The 17,711-nt window shown below is 44.0% G+C and overlaps 1 protein-coding gene across 14 annotated transcripts in view; it reads left to right on the top strand.

Annotated features, from left to right (window-relative positions):
• WDR27 (WD repeat domain 27) overlaps positions 1–17,711 on the top strand; it is a 364,577-nt gene that overhangs the window by 54,000 nt on the left and 292,866 nt on the right. For all 14 annotated transcript variants that reach the window (XR_016441860.1, XR_016441857.1, XR_016441858.1 and 11 more), the window contains exons 16-17: positions 774–877; positions 5,471–5,560. Coding sequence is in view for 7 of the 14 variants with exons in the window: in XM_090043359.1 (XP_089899485.1) it covers positions 774–877; positions 5,471–5,560 (194 nt within the window). In the remaining 7 variants the exon portion in view is untranslated. The remainder of the gene's footprint in view (positions 1–773; positions 878–5,470; positions 5,561–17,711) is intronic.

Here is a 17,711-nt window from a genome sequence, read left to right as displayed (position 1 = left end):
GCCCAGTATTGACATTGTGAGGGGAGACATTTGAAGAAAAAAGAAGTCCTTTCAACTCAGTGTAAGTTGAAACTAGAAGCACTAGTATGGAAAAGTAATAATCATACAGTGGAACAGTTTTCAGTACAGGTGTTTGTGCAGAATATTTAAAGCAGAAGGGTCTGATGGATTGTTGCAGGTTGTTGTACCCCTTTGAAGTAGTACAGCAGAAGTAGAGGCATTTGGGACATCTTTTAAGCATACCTGATATCAAGCAACCTAAGCAAGCATTTCTTTGATAACACCACCTTAAGAAATGGAGAAGTAAAAATGGAGGCACACTTTATAGTCCAAAAATGACTGAAGCTTGAAGGATAAAACTTATAAGATTTGAAAAAGTGAGCTCAGGATAGGTTTAACTGGCATCAGTTGAATTATTTGCCTTATACACCCAGTTGCATTGGAAGAAAAAATGATTATGTTGTTTTTTGTCACTATAGGGCAGAGTTTATATTGGTCAAGGAATGTCTCTGTGCATGTGTGCAACATGCTTTGGTCTCATATATGTTAATTCAGAATTTTTTGTTGGGGTAAATAAACATGGCAGTTATATTTTCTAACTGTTACTGCTAAATACTCTCACCTTTATCTTTGTCTTAGAGTAGTTTGTCTGGAAATCTTAAAAAGGAAAGCTCAGATGAAATATAAACCATATCATTATACAACTAGAGTTAACATGTACTGTTTTTGTGATCTTTAATAACTTTTCCCCTATTATTTTGTTTTTCTTGAAGAAAAAATAAAGAATATCCATTGGAAAATTTTCCTCCAACTAAATCTGAGAGACAGATATCTGTGGCGGGCAAACCAACTTCTATAAGCTGTATTCAGTATTCAGGTATGTATAACCACATGTGAGACATGTTGTTGTCTCAAATATTTGGGACGGACGAACAAATGCAAATGATATTGTTTAATTAGGCTGGGACTTAACACCTTTCATAGTTTCATAGTTGGCAGGGTCGGAAGGGACCTGAGCAGTTCATCAAGTCCAACCCCCTGCCGTGGCAGGAAAAGTCAAATGACCCTGGCAAGGTGTACATCTAGCCTCCACTTAAAGACCCCCAGGGTAGGAGCCAGCACCACTTCTCTTGGAAGTTGGTCCCAGATCCTAACCAGCCTGACAGTGAAGTAGCGCCTCTTGATGTCTAGTATGAATCTACCCTCTGCTGGCTTGTGACCATTATTTCTAGTCACTCCTGGTAGTGCTTGGGGGAACAGGGACTCCCCCAGTGCCTGCTGGTCCCCTCTGACTAGTTTGTAACAGGCCACTAGATCCCCCCTCAGCCTTCTCTTGTGGAGGCTGAACAGGTTCAGGTTCCTTAGCCTCTCCTTGTAGGGCCTGCCCTGCTGCCCCCGATCATACAAGTGGCCCTCCTCTGGACCATGCTGTCCATATCCCTCTTGAAGTGCGGTGTCCAGAACTGGACGCAGTACTCTAGCTGTGGCCTGACCAGTGTCACATAGAGGGGGAGGATCACCTCCTTGCACCTGGTTGAGATGCATCTGTGGATGCATGACAAGGTACGGTTGGCTTTCCCGACTGCATCCCCACACTGTTGCCCCATGTTCATTTTGGCATCAGTAGTGATTCCAAGATCCTTTTCTGCCTCTAAACTGCCGAAAAGGTAGTTCCCCAGCCTTTAGGTATGCTGCTGGTTCTTCCTCCCCAGGTGTATCACCTTGCACTTGTCAGTGTTGAATCCTATCCTGTTCTCATCCCTTCTAGTGTGCCCACATCCCACCCACATCTTAGTGTTGTCAGCAAATGTGAACAGGGTGCTCCTTTGTCCAAGTCACTGATGAAGATGTTGAACAGTGCAGGCCTGAGGACTGAGCCCTGGGGGATCCCACTGCCTACATCCCTCCAGGTCAAAAATGACCCGTCCACTACCACTCTCTGGGTGCGGCCCTCCAGTCAGTTGGCGACCCATTTGACTGTGTGGGTATCGACACCACAGTCCCCCAGTTTTTTAATGAGAATGGGGTGAGAGACAGTGTCAAAGGCCTTCCAGAAGTCCAGAAAGACTATGTCCACTGCTACCCCTGCATCTAAGGATTTTGTGACCTGGTCATAGAAGGCCACCAGGTTGGTTTGACTTTGGAAACTTCCATATTGTAGGTCAATATTCCTTCCTCATTTTTTCCTGGTAGAGAGCTCCTCCAGACCTGGTCCCAGCCTGTTGCTAGCACCCATGCCCCTCCTCTGATTAATTGTAAGGAACTAGAAAAAGAGAATGTTCTCTGTGCTCTACCAGACACTAGGAGTCCAAAGTTCATTCTGCAGACATTTGAGAAGACATTTCCTATAAATATGCTTCCAGTTTTGAACTCCCAATTGAACAAGTTCCTATGCTGGACTCCTGTGAAATAGAAAACGGTGTTTTTTAGGATGAATTCCAAGTCGTTTTATCAAAACAATTTCTGAAACTTGTAAGTCTAGAACCCAGGTTCTCAACCATTTTAGACTCAAGGCATAGCTCATTAGACTCAAGGCACTCCTCAGATTTCACTCTTTTCTCGACTATAGAAAAATAATAGGACAGTTCTTCTTTTGCAGAGTACTTAGGAAGAGCACAACAGATTGCAGAATGTTTTTGACATTCTGGATTCCTGTTTGAAATATCTGGGTTTATCTTGTGAATCATGTATAGATAATTGCATGTCTAACAGTGCTAATTTCATGGCACCCCATGATGCCATTGCATCCTGATTGAGAATCACTGGTTTAGAGTAACAGGAAATGGTTACCAATTTATTGTTGTTGTTGTCCTGCTCTGCCCAGAAAGGCTCAGGGCAGTTTGCAATAAAATACAACCCATAAGATAAGAAACAACAATAGATTTCACAAACAACACCCCAAAACTTTTTAAATGTCACCCACCCACTCCCTCTTCTCTGCTTATCACACATGAGAGCAAATCCTCTGGCCTATCCCAATTGCACTTCCCAACTCCCATTCACATCTTTCTTTTCCCCTTGCTTCCATACTGTTCTACTCCTACCACCCTATCTCATACCCGTGGGAGATCTCTTAATTGTTATTTCTTTTTCTGCCAATTCAGGGATGACGACCCCACTGTGTTAGTGTCATGGGATACTTATAATAGCTTAGGAGTCATTGGGTGCAACTACATGAGACACTTTACAGAATAGCAGCCTATTTGCTTTTCAGTAAAGCGTCACTATCTATACATGCGTGGCAATTAGGGCACAGTAGACTAATTTATTGTGCTGCTGGATAGTCCTGTCAGATACAAGTGGTATCCAGCAGCTCAGTAAATTACTATGCTTAAACACACGTGTAGACAGTGATGTTGGTATTAGTTTACTCTGACTTAGATGAGACTGAATACATTCCAGCTCTATTAATTGTATGTGTAGTTGTGCCCACTGTGATTGAAGAAAAGCACTATAGTTAGAATTATTAACATCACCATTTTAATATCAAAGAAAGAGAAGAGAAAATTTAAAATAAACAGCAATCATAATACAGTAAACAATGGTTGCTTCAGCTAGTCTTTTTCTGTATGTTTAACAATCAGCAGAGATCACAACTGAGCAGTAGGTCTGCTGTGATGAGGACATATTGTTTACTAGATAAGATAAAACTAAAGTACATTATCCAAATCAGTGATGAGTCCTGTCTCAGTATATCATAGATTACTTTGTCATCTCTTGACTTCTTGTTATTTTAAGGTTGGTGAATCGTGCTCTATTTATCATGGATAATAAAATAGTTTATAAATGAGCTAAGTTGAATAATCTTAACTAAGCATTATGAAACCAAAGCCATTCAAAGAGTAGTCTTCAGACAGGCAAATTGACGAAGTCTAACACATGGAGGCACGTCCACAAATGGAGGCACATGCGTTTACAGCAGCTCAAATAGAAGTGGCACAAATTTGTGCCGGAGATTTTTGCCTCAGCACACATGCCTGAACATGCACTTTTGTGTGGGGCAAGTTGTACCACTTGAAGCAAACTGACCCTGCCCAGCTTCTCCTGGATCTTCAGCCAGGGGGAGCTAGAGGCTGGGGCCAGCAATATAAAAACTTGCCCACTGCTTTGTGGCTCTGAGAAGTGCCAGCCCTTGCTGTTTTACTCCCTGACCCATGCTGTTCCTGAGAAGCTCTCAACTGGGGTCAGGGACTAAGCTAAGCCCTTTCCTCCCAGGCCAACCTCCCCCTGCTCTAGAGGAGTGGGGGGCTCTAAACCTGGTTCCAGAGGCCTCTCCTGCCTGGAGTGCTCCCCCACCCCTGACCCCCATCTCTGTCTGACATACTGCTGCTGCCACCTGCACCCCTCCCCTCAGCCCATCACACCCCCCAAGTGGTTTCTGGGACCAGGAGTCCCTCCAGGCTGGGGCCACATGTCCCAGCATTGGTGTGGGCATGGGGCAGGGCTGCAGTGTGGCAGTTGCCCCTGCAGCTCCTGCCAGCAGGTCCCATCCCATCCCATCCTATCCCATGTGGCTGGCTGGGCACACAGGGTGTAAGATTTATGGTGTAGATGTGGGGTTTGTGGGGGGAAAGGGGTGTGGGAGGATTGGCGGGTTTGTGGGTGGGTGTAGGGTTTGTGGGGGTGAGGTTTGGGAGTGGGGCTTGTGCAGGTATTTGGAGCTTATGGCTGGGTATGTGGGTGAGGGGTTTGTGGGGGTATTTTGGGGTTGGAGGCTGCTCAGGAGGCATCAGTCCCTTGCCCCCTGAAGGGTGCAGCCCCTCCACACAGCTCACTGACAGCCCTCCCTGCATGGTGTACAGACCTCCACAGGGCACACAGGCTCCCCTGCAGCAGTAGCAGCCACTGGGGTGCTCAGGGCCCTCCTGGTACGGTCCCCTCCCCGCCTCCCCCCCGTGGCATGGGGCAGTGTGGCTCAGCCCCAGCTGCCTGGCACCCAGCACCGCCCTTGCCACATCGTGCAGGCCCAGCCTGGCGTGGGGCCGTAGGCCTTCAGGCAGAACCAGGCTGCCCTGGCTGTCACCTGGGGACTTGGTACCTCTCGTAAGGACTGCACATTGCACAGGGCCAGGTCCTGTCTGCACAGGCCCTGCACACTGTTGGAAGTCAGGAAGAAACACAAAATACTGTATTAGACAGACTATGCTTAGGGCATCTTTTCTAGCCCCCTCCCCATGTGGGGTGAGCAGAACAGGTCTTGAAGAGGGCTGCTCAGTCACAGTTACACTTGCTGATTTGCATTGCTTCTAATGGCAAATATCTGATCAAAACTGAGGTATTTCCATATAGCACTGTTATACTATATATCTTGAGCTGATTTCCATTGAAAGGGAAAAAGGTAAACAAGTTAGCTAAGTCTCAATTGCATATTTTCATGTACTGGTTGTATAGTCTAGCTATGATTTAAAAAATGCTGTGCTAGTAGACACACTCCTTGCAATCCATAAATCTGTGGGAAATCTTTTTACAGGGGATGGAGAACAGTTGGCATGTGGCTTAGCTGACAAATCTTTACTGGTATTCAATTCCAACCTGACTGGAACACCATCTGTTTTTTCAGGTACATTTTTGGTAATTATAGTTTATATGGAATAACATATAGTTCTGAGTTTAATGTAAAATGGTGAATTAACTAAAATATTTCCTTCTTGTCACTATATGAATAGTGAAAACAAAATGTTGCTGGTGATTCAGGATGTAATAAAATTGGTATGTCTAATTAGATATTATTATTTGAGACCTAAGCTGGCTTCTGTTACTTTTTCCAAAGAACCTCAAATCTCTGGAAGGTAAACAGTAGAAATATACTTGGCAAACTGGCCCAAAAGTTTAATATGATGATTCAGATACTAATGGACTGGTATATACCAAAGCAGGGTCAGGGTATTACATATTATATTATTAAACACACACACTTAATTTTATATACTGGAAACAAGCTATTTTAGGGTTGAAGCCTACAGGTTTGTAGGATAGAGGTTGAACATTGCAAAAAAATAGAGAACTTCATGATCTGTAGCATTCCATGTAGCTGGATTAGTATTTTGCTTTGGAACTGTATAATGGAAGCTGATCTAGCCACTTAAAATATATATTATCAGATCTAAGAAACTCTGTTAGAATGCTAGAAAATAATTTTTAGATAAAAATCTAAAAAATGTTAAATGGCTTTAATATAAGAAGTCTTTTGAAGTGTCTAAAATAGAAAAAAATCAAACTGGTTAGATTAAAAAGTATGAAATGCCTCCCTGGATATTACATATGTTTAGTTATAAAAATAATCTAAACTCTACATGCACTGTTCCTCTTAGGTTATTTTCAGATTTAAAAAAAAAAATAGAATATTATGTTTTTGTGGGATGTTTGTGTCTGAAGGCTTTTCAGCAATTGATTTTGCTTGTGTTTCCACTTTAGGGTAATGACAAGATTATTATAGCTCATAAGTATATCATTTCATTAAAGCATTTATTATGTTCTATAATATGCAGTTATCTGGAATAAAAGGTCAAGTTGTTTTCTTTTACGGCTATAGGTTGTATGTAGTAATCTCTGTGGTGGAATGGGAACAGAACCCGGATTAGGGTTGCTGCTAGAGTTTCATTTTCAAAAATAAGTTTGTGGTGGGTGACACTGCCGCTGGTGCTTGTGGTTGGTTGCCACTTGCTAGCCACCCCCCTCGCTGCTGACACCGCCAGCAGTGTCTGCAGGCGGTCTGCAATTGCTGGTGGTGTCTTTGGGTGGTTGCTCGCCACTCCCTTTCCCGCCTACCCGGCTGCCACAGCCACCTGCAGGAGCTTGCTGTGCCCCGCATGGGTGGCAGGAATTTGGTGAGTATGGTTTTATGCACAAAACATTTATATTGTATACAAGTTACTTGTCCCCACTTTTAAAGTACTTGCTGGCTTAACTCTGTCATTAAGGTGATAGAACATATATACTGTGTGGTTGATAGCTGTCTTCGCTTCATCAGCGTTCTCAGTTTTCACTGCTGGCTGGTTAATTTCTTTCACAGATGTCTTTTTCACTCTTTAACTCATGTCAACATTACATATGACACCTCTTTGAAAAGATCTGAAGAGTCTTGTTCTACTTTAAATTCTTCTTTTAAAATTAACGATGTATACAGAATATTGCTATTTGATAATGGCTAGATGGATCAAGTTACATTGGGGGTATGTGGCCAGTCTGCATAAAAATATGTTCATATGATTATAATCTCTTGCCTATCCCAACCTACAATTTTTATTCATCTCCACTTGTCATAATTCATGTAAATTGTAAGATCATTTGTGTGAGAACTGTTTCTTTAGTTCTTTCTGTAGCCTTTCCCTAAAATGGGACATGATATCATATTAGGGCATGGTTGGATCCAAGATTCACTGAAGGGTTGTGTAGCCCACTGTCTCCCATTCCTCAAGGAGTTGGAGTGAGGTGTGACTGGGAGAAGGGGCTGGAAGGAAGAACCTGCATGCTGCTGCCACCATCCACAGCATAGCTTAGGTCCCCACCCAGCTGCTTCTTGCCACCTGTGGCTGGAGTGGGGCATGGGTGGCTCTGGGGCTCTCCCCACACCTGTGGTTCCTTCTTCCAGTGCTTTCTTCCAGCCAGAGGGGACACTTGTGGGGGAAGAGGGAGGCAGACAGGGAGCAGGTGCAGGAAGAAGAAAACCAGCTGCTGCTGTCCCCTTCAGAGCCTGGTGTTACGCCCAAGATTCCTTGTATCAGAGACTCCCAAAGATTAACATGGCCCCTCATCTGATTCGGTATCAAGTGAACTTTTAATAGTAACCCCTAAGCGTATTGCAAGTTTTCTTCCTTGTAATACGACCTGGCAAGCAGTTCCTTCAGACGTTACAACAGCAACCTTCAGTGGTACCGGCCTCAGATCCTCTGTTGGGTGTGTGGGATGTTAGTTTCTAGATTCCTCGTTGTTCGAACAAGAAGTCCAAGATTGATCCCGTCTCCCCAGGGTGGCAACACAAACACACACAGTCTCTTTGTTTGTCCACTGCTTTTGCAACTTACTCATCTCAAACTGTCCAATACTTAAATTTCTTACCTCAACTTTTTAACTAAGATACTCCATCCTATTCTGTTTTTGGTTTCCTTTCCTTCTGGGGAAACTACTGTACCTGGTTAGTCCACTGTACCAGTCACAGCACTCACTTTTCCCAGTGCCTTATAAGGTACTCTGTACAATTTAATTGCTTAGTTCTGGGAAGGCCTACAGTTATGCTAAGAGCATGAGCATAACTCAGTTTGCCCATTACATATGGCACCCCACACAGCTGCAGCCCAAAGCTGGAATGAGGCAGGAGTTGCTCTGAGGCTCCCTTTGTACCTAGCAGAAGGGGAGTGTGACCACACTGCTGTACCAGCCTAGATCCACCCTTGGATTAGAGCAACTACAGGCTGTGGTAGTAACACAGTATAAGATCAATATGTAAAGTAAAGTGAGTATAACTGAGTTTATTTGGCATTGTAAACACCAAATCTGTTAATTTTCTTCATTCATAAAGCTCTGTCTACACATCTCAGAAAATCCTATATTGATTTTCTTATAGCTTGTAATTACTGTGTTTGTTGTTTGACAAGCCAGAGTAATATATTTACAGCTTCATTTTTGAATGTGTCAAAGGCATATGGGTCTAAATCATGGCAATTTTGAATCTTGCGATTTTGTTTTTAAGAAAAAAGCAACATCCAGTAAATAATTCAACTGCAGAGAAAGCATCTGGACTTTGACTCATTACTGAAAAACACCTTTTTATAGTGCATAATCACAGAGGAGCATTAAAATAAAAACAGTTCTATTACAACCCATTTTGCAAAACTTCAGTTAACTGAAGTTCTTGGTTTAAATGAAGGTTGGTTTGTCACCAGAGGGTTGTACTGCATTCCACTTCAGAGTTGGTTTTCAAGGTACCATGCCTGTTGTGAAATGAAGAGAATGCTGCCTAGGTTTTGAAGGGTTACAGCTAGCATGGAAGCCAGTCATTCTACAAAGCTAGCCATTCTTCCATTTGAAGTACTTCAGGATTCGGGAACCCTGAGTGAAAAATCTTTTGAAGCCAGCTGGCCTCCTCTTCATTGTGCTCTGGGATTGGGGGACCTGGAGTGCAAAAAGTTTAAGCTTCCTGAATGGGTTCTCCAATTTTCCAAGTCTCATATTTTCCTAAGGTTTCTCACGTTCCTTGCCATTATATATAGATAAAAGATGTTGTTTTTCAAATTTGAGATAAGTACCGGCTATGAAATTTCACCTGTAAGAACATGATCTTTTTGTATGTGAGGGTTATCTCCTGAAAATAGGGTTTTATAATAGAAGTGCCTTCTCAATCATGATTATAGTGTTGATATATTTTATTATTTGTGTAGCACTTAAATATAGTACAGTCTAAAATGGTAGGAACCCCCATCCTGAGAAGTGTATAGACAAAATACAATAATTATAAACTATTTTTTATTTCTGCTGTTGGAAAAACCCAAGTTACATTTTTTATGCTGCAGCTGTACAGTATCATAAGGGAGTCAGTTTGTTTAAACCTTTATAAATATATTTCATGGAAACAACAGCTGACCAAGTAAACTACAAAAATGTACACAAGAGGGCAGCATAAGAACTTGAAATATTTTATATTAAATGAAAATCATCAGGTTTCCTGGGAAAACTAGGAGATAAAAAATGATTGGCTTCTACTTACTTTTTTCATTTGAATTTGTACACAGTTAATAGTGTGATAAATCTATTTTAACTCAGAAAATAAGTAAATTGATTGATCTGTTTCTATATAGTATGTTTGTTCTTTGCAGTACTGTATTTAGAGTAGCTAACTTTTTTTTTCATTTTAGTAGCTTGATTCTCCCATAAATTGTGGGCTGTTGACAGGAGCTATACCCATCAAATTAGTTTGCAGCTATTTAAAAAAAATCTACAAAGAGATGGTTGTTATGTAGACATGGAGGCCAGGTACAGAAATTACACTTATTGTGCGGTAGGTGCACAGAAAGTGCTCTACAGCTATAACTGAACAAATGGTCAGTGCATGTAGAGCTCTGTAAAAATGGTGGATCCTGCTTTAAGATAACCCTGGATGGATGTGGTATCAGACTTCAGTGCTGTAGGTTAGAGCACTGTAATGCACATCTGTACCACATCCCATCCTGACTCATGGTAGGTCATATTCTACCAACATCCCATGGAGCATTGTGGCACCCTGCTCACCTCCCCTCTCTCCTTGTGGGGTGGTAGTCTAGCCTAGGCCAGAGCTTATCTCCTCTGCCCGAGTGCTGGGCTGGCACTGTCCTTGGACTGCCTCTCATAAAAGTGAGTGAAGGCTCTGTCCTCAGATCTGCCCATGTCTTCCCTCTGGGTAGCATAGATCCATCCATGCAAAGAGAACTGCTTATTGCTGAATTTCTCTTATTGCATATCATTGTGAGTTCAGTTGAGCAAGTGCTGAATGTGCTTCAGCTGGTATTTTGTCTTCAGTCACAGTTAACCTGTCTTAACTGATTCATCTGCGCTGACTTCTGGCAATGGGCAGATTTCCTAATGGAAGTCATACATGTACTTAAACATGCCCAAAATCTATGTCAGCACACCTACACATATGTACATCACTGCTTTCTGGCTTGTCTGGGGAAATTGAGTGCATGTGTAAAGTGTACATAGTGAGAAGCGCTTATACTGTCTGTGCTCAATACAGGATGCAGGACCAGAAATCCATGAGTCCAGCTCACTGACATGAAGTCCCAGAAACCTTGGATGCAGTCAGTGGCCTATAATGAAGCAGACCATGTTTCTCTCTTCTCATTTCTTAAAGCCAATTTCTAATTATCCCGGTCTCTTAAGTAATGATTTGGAACCATGTTCACCTGATAGAAAGCTGGTTGAGACAGTCTGTTACAAAGTTTGAAGTATGCTGCTGGGAGTCCCATAGATGTATATATAGGTCAACTAGCTTTTTTTGTCAAGCTCCCACATTGTTTTATTAGTTACCATTATTCAGTTTTCACTTTTCCAGGCTATATGAATAGTAATATTGTAATATCCAATGGTCTGGTGTTAATGTAGTGTTCTCTCCACCCCGCCCCCCCTTCTAAAAAAACAAAACAAAAGGAAAAAAACCCTTGGGGACACAGCACCTATTATGTTCCCCTTAGAAAAACCTCACGCTCTTCAGTGAGAGGAGTGGAAAATTTCCCTGCCTACCCAATCTGCTGCCTACAAAATAAGGAGTGATTTGATTTTTTTCCCTTCTGATCCCAGTATATTTCCTAAAATTTGTGCAGAATTTTGCAGGCCACCAGATAAACAGGGTTGCTGTCTTGAAATCCTAATGAATAGGTACTGGCTATTGTGTCAGTAGTCCATCAGTTCTTTTTTAAGTGCCTATTTAGCAGGAGCCCTAAGATTACCAGCCAATTGGAGGCATAGCTTGTTTGCAGGACAGGGAGTTGAGCCACAATCCCGTGGCCGTGGACAATCCATTATTTAGCAAGAAATTGTTAGGTTTTAAAAAGAATTGAATGATTTTCAAGTGTGTGTTTTCTGAAGTGGTCTAATGGATGGCGCAGTGATCTTTGGGTGGGTGGGGAGTTTTTATGATTTTTTTTTAAGTTTATCAGAAAATCCTTCTGTCACATGCAATTTTTTAAAATGTAAACCTGAAATTGTTTAAATCTGAAATCAGGGTAATTTTCCCTTGAGTTCAACTAGAGCAGGATTAGGTCTTTATACTATATTGTATATAGTATAAGGTACATCTGTAGGCTGCCCTTGTTTTGTTTTCTTGAAATGCATTAGAGAAATTGGCTGAGCTGGGTAAACATTAAGAGCAGTTAGAAGTATGAAAAAATTCTAAAGTTTGGGGGAAGGAGGACACAAAAGACAGAACGTTCAGGGACAAATGAAGCCAACTAAGGCTTAGCAGGTGAAGCTCTGTATCTGTAAAGAAAATAAGAATAAGAGCTACTTATGTGCATGGGTGTAAATTAGGAAGCAAAGTCTGGTCTAAAATACTTTGAGAGCACTCCACTTTCTTACTCCATATGGAGGCTTTTGCAGGGGTGGGGGCAAGGATATCCAAACAGCAAACTGCATTTCTTATTTTTGGTACCTACAATCCATAGAATTTACCTTTGCCGTCCTGCATTCTCCAAAGTGATTTCAGATGCATCTGATGCAACAATCAGCTGCTTACACACACAAGTATTTTGTAATGTCCCAATGCAAACAGTATCTTCTTCAAACCAAGTTTGTGTTTGCCTGAGACTTGGGTTAGTTCTCAACTTTGAACCAAAAACTCTATGTATTTGCCTAGTTCATTCAAAAACCACTTTCACATACAGAAGGGGTAAAGTCTTAAATATGAAATTTCAATTTAGGTGCATGGGGAGAGTTTGTATTAGAATCTTGGATCTGAACCTTGCATATGGTTTTAGTTCCAGAACTAGAATAGTTCTTACGTCTCCTCTTGAAGGGCTACAGCTCTAGATAGTGGAAAGTAATGAGAGGAGGTGATTCCTCCTTATCTCTGTCTCAGACTTTCTCTGTAATCATCTTCCTTTAAAATTACATGATTTTCTATACCATATCTGCCACCACAAGTCATCCCAACTTTCTGCCTTGTTCAGGTTTGTAAACTATATATCTAGATGTATTTATTTCCTTTTAAAATATCAAAACAGATTTGTAATAATGGAAAAAAACCACTTAACAGTGTGGTGCCTTGTGGCTCCTTACTTGTGACATCTATATATATATTGAAATTTCCTCAAAATAGGGATTTTATACAGTGCCAGTTATGGGATGGGTGAAGAAAAGGTGAAAGTGGAAAAAAAGAAATCTAATAAAATGTGGCAAGTGCTATTTGGGGTTGAAATTCATAACATGCCACTAACAGAATTCACTACACTAAAATCCATCATCTTATAAGGGTGTAAAGATGGGCCCTAAATATTTGAAATCCCCTTTTTGTTTATTTGTTTGGAGGAAATCCTTCTTCATTTTCATTCAGTGAAGATTGACTCCCTCTCTTTTTGACCACTAATCAGATAGCTAATAGATGATCAGCTAGGTAGTTCAGTGTGTGTGGGAGGATGTGGTTGTGGGGGCACTGAACCTCAAAGCCAGGGTGAGCTGACAGAAACCTCATGATCCTAAGGTACCATGTTGGGCTGTGGACCCTTGAATTTTACAGTTTGGATGAGGTGTGTCGTGTTGCCAGAATTGCACAGCATCAGCTGAAAGCCCTTGGACAATTTGAGATTCTGGAAGTGATCTGAGCAACCGAGTCCAGGTGATGTGGTAGCCTCTGAAGTGACAACAAGAACCACGCACCAGGAACTACATATACCCTTGTATGTCTACTTCCATCCATCCCCCTTTCTAGCTTTCCACCGACACATGGACACCAACTCCCTGATGGGCATCGCTGTGGACCATGCCAATACGTCCCCAACAGCTAAACATGGGGATGGGGACGCAAGTGGCATTTCAGGGAAATAAAGGATCTCATCACCATCTGGGGTGAGAAACACATCCAGCACCAGGTGCAGGTAGAGCATTGAATCAGAGAAGTCTTTAAATGCATTCCCTAGAAGATGCAGGTGAGGGGTCACAAGAGACTGGGAGCAGTGCCTTGCTAAAACCACACTGATGAGGCGGCATTATTAGTGTTTGATGCTAGAAAGCAGTCTGTCAGCCGAAGGCAGAACTTGTTGTTCTGTAAGTATCTGTGCTTTATCCTTGCCAAGAACAAGGCAGATGTCACCCCTCACACCCATAAAACCAGGGGTGTTCCAGAAGAGTCACCCACAGGGACCCAACTGGAGGAGAAGGTGGAGGGAAGGCCCCACAACACCGTTCCCCACACAGGGGCCACAGCTGTTCTGGACCAAGTCCTCTCTCTCATGTCTGTGCACCCCTCCTGTCCCCCACCTGCCATATTGGCCACTTAAAGGAGCATGTCCCATTCAGTGGGGTCATAAATTCACATAATTGACACATCCTTTCTATTAGAGCCATGCTGCGCTCTATGGGAGATTTGAACCTATGCACAGATACCCCAAGCACTTGCGCATAAACAGCTCCTACCACTCAGGGCAGTCATAAAAAGGCATCAGTATTGAGCTCAGCAGGCCAAAAAGAAAACAGCTTTTTTTTAAGAGAGCACCCCTCACATCAGGGACAGGAGATACCATGCAGCTATGTCTGACAAATGTCACAAGAATGAGAAAAAATTCTCCCCTTGCCAAAAATAAATAAATCCCTGACCTCCCTCCCTCCTTGTCACTCCTGGAAAGAGACACATTTGATGGAAGGATTCCCACATAGGAACTGTTATCTCGGCTGCTTGACTCTCGTTGCCAAGGTGACTCCCATGTTGCGCACCTGGGAAATCTGGCAAGCAGCCCAACAGCACTTTCCCCCTCTCCTCTCTAATTTCATCTGTGGGTGAGGTCCAGTGGACACTCGCCAATTTCTAATTCTCATGGTGCAGTCTGTATTATCCCCTTGGTAACCCCCAACCCTGTTCACATGATCATGGGCCCATCCTTGATAGTTTGAAAATGGTATTTAAAGGTTTCTGTTTTAGGAATTGGCTTATAGGTGCACGTGTGTATGTATGTGTGTGTATGTCTATACATGTATTTATGCATTTGAATGATTCAGAATGGGCAGCAGAGGTTAATTGATTTCTAAAAGCCTGGGTCTCACACACAAATTTTTCTTAGCCTTCACAAGCAGACAGGGTGTCTAACAGACAAGGCAAATGGATACACACACAGCCTGGGAAAGTGTGGGCATGTACCACACTGTTCCAGAACATGAGATAAGGTGGCACCAGCTTGTAAGGCTAAAGAGGGAGCATGAAATTCCTGTTTCCGGAGAGGTGTGCATGTGATGGGCTTGGAATGTGCTATGAAACAGAATGTGGACAGTATGACAACAATGGAGAGACCAATCAGTGACAGCCGTGGATGAAGGGTCATCAGGAGGGAAGGAGAATACAAAAGCAGAGATTTAAGAATAACAAAGGGTCTTTCTGCCCATCCTCCTCTGTGAGAGAGGTCCTTTCCCTGTCCCTGTCCCTTGAGAGGGGACCCTGAGGCCACCATGGACAGAGGGCATACCACCAGCCCATCTCATCCACTCCACTGGCAGGGAGTGGGCCTTAGCATCCCACCTTCAGGCTGGTGACATGCTGACATCTAACACCTAAGAGAGAGCCTTCAGAGTAAAGCCTGCGTCCTAGCCAGATGTTTCTTGATTCTGATGACAGCCCTGGAATTGGTAGATATATAGAATTGCTTAATTGTTTATATTGTTTCTTTTCTGTTATCATTGTGTATCAATAATTTTGCCTATTATCAAATGAAAAGGTCGTAGTCGGTCTGAGGTTTGTTGGGTCTCCCCCTGGAACAAGGCATCTGGGTCCTAAATCCAGAGCCAACAATCCTGGTCCCAGATCTGCCCCATGCCCCCCAACCCTCTCCCCACTCCTGGAAGCTAAGCAAGCCCTCCCTCTTGGCTTCAGGGTTTGCATCTGTGCTCAGGAGGCCAGCTTATGGTGGCAGGCATGCTGAAGCCAGGGCGGGTGGCTGAACACCTGCTGTGCAAATGACAGATATGTGTATGAGGTGCTGGTGAAATGAAGAGGAGACTTACAAGCCCAGGTCACAGCCTCTGAGCTAAAGCCATGCACTGCACACTTCTGTTGCCAGGGGCTGTGAGACCAACATGGGGAATGAACAGAGCAGTGTACAGGGGAAATGGACAGGCTGTGGTGCAGTGGAGCTGAGAGAGTTGCAGCATTAGGATAAGGACCTCTGCTAGTTGCCATGTAGTGCTCAAAATAGGTGGGAGAGTGCTGGCCAGCTGGGTTGCTGGGGCAGCTTCTGGCAGCAGTCTGCTGGCCCTGGTTTGTCAGCCCCCTCTCCGGGAGGCCCAGGAGGAGCTCTTCTGCTCTATGTGGCCCCACTCCTGGCCTGGGTCCTACTGCAGGGGAACAGGGCAGCCTTGGTGGGGATAGGCAGCCAGCAGCTTAGGCTGGCTACCTGACATGAGCCCCAGGCATTGGTGAGGGCTGTGTGTTTGTAGTCCTTGAAGGGAAAGACCTGGTCTCTGGGGCCAAGGGACTGAGGGGCCCGCATAGCAGGGCGAGGAGTCTTTGACGCCTGCTGCGGTAATGCCTCCTGTCCCACACCACTCTGAGAGACATTGGGCCTGAAATAACAGCTGTCCAGCTCCTACACAGAGAAGTCCCTGGTCTTGACTTTGGACCCCTGAAAGTAGGGTGTGCCTCCCCTCCAAGGTTTCATGTTTGTTGAGTTCAGGCTCTGCAGCATTCCTCCTGACCCCAAACTCCCTTCTGTGTTCTGTCACCTTGTTCTCAAATCCCCCCAACTCTGTTGCCACCAAATGTTTGCTGTTTTGTGTTAATTTTGAGGAGTGGGCAGTGTTCAACATGCTTTCTTTATTAACAGGAACAGTTTTGCAACTGCAACATTTTAAACTGATGCAGGTCTCTTCCTCTTGTCTCCATACCCTTGTGCGTGCTCCTGGGGGAGCATTGGGAAAGGAGAGGGGAAGAGGACTGTGCCTAGGCAGCCTGGGTTGTGTGTAGTGGTGCTTATGATGCAGGGCCAGAGGATCACAAGGCAGGAGACCTATGGCCTGGTGTCGGGTCATGGTGACTCAAAGATGTTTCCCACGTGGGTGAGGAGTCACTCAGCCAGGGCTTCACAGATCTGGATAGCTTGCTGTAGTGCTGCAGGCCACACACACTGGGGGACTGCCCTCTCTCACATGCCTGCACCGTGTGTCCTTGCAGTGCCAGGCCTAGTCCATAGTTGAAGTACTTCTTCCAGTGGTCCAGTTGCCACCCCTAGGGCCTCATGAGTCAGGACTGGAGGGGTAGGGTGGGTTTCCAACAAGGACTGGAGTGACAATTATATTACTGATGGCAAAATTTGGGACCCTGGGGGTGCCTATACATATGTAGAGAGGCTGCTCTGACATGCTGCAATTACAACATGTCAGAACAGACTTCATTAATTGAGTTTTTTAATGTGGTAATTACCACACTCCAGCAGACTTTAATGTTACTCATATCAGCAACCATGCATTGCAAAATGGTGGCAAGGATGCTTTAACTAAAGCTCATTCAACAATCTTTAGTTAAAGCACCCCCACCGCCATTTTTCAGTGCAGGGATGCTGATACATGCGACGCTCTGGGCGCTTTAATTATACTGACTTTCTGTCTAAAAGCATCCCCTCCCCCTCAATGCTTCCAGAGCATGTCTAAAAATGCCCTGGGAGTGTAGTCCCCACTCTCCATCACCCTGGGGAACAGGGATTTGTGCAAGAGGTGGGCATCGTCCTCATCAGTTATGTGAAAGTTGGTGGCCTAGTGCCCAAGATGCCTGGGGTCTTGTTTATCTGTGTGTGTGTGTCTCCAGGACACATGTGTGTGCATGCACAAATGCAGACACACACATACACACGGCAGGTGCAGGGCATGCTGAGTAGGCATGTGGGTGACATGTAGACATGAGGGCACATGCCATGATGAGCTGCTGCCGCATCAGGTCCAGGTGGGTGCATTTGGCTCTGGGAGTCTTCAGTAGCTCAAGGAGCCTGTGGGGCATACTGGAAGGCATGCAAGAGCACCCCCCTATTCGCTGTGTTCAGGCCACACAG

The sequence above is a fragment of the Crocodylus siamensis genome, chromosome 1 (genome assembly GCF_052110815.1).
Source record: "Crocodylus siamensis isolate JL-2025a chromosome 1, ASM5211081v1, whole genome shotgun sequence".
Classification (NCBI taxonomy): domain Eukaryota; kingdom Metazoa; phylum Chordata; order Crocodylia; family Crocodylidae; genus Crocodylus; species Crocodylus siamensis.
Note: the sequence above shows the minus strand (reverse complement) of the source record. Positions and strands in the feature narration are given on the sequence as shown.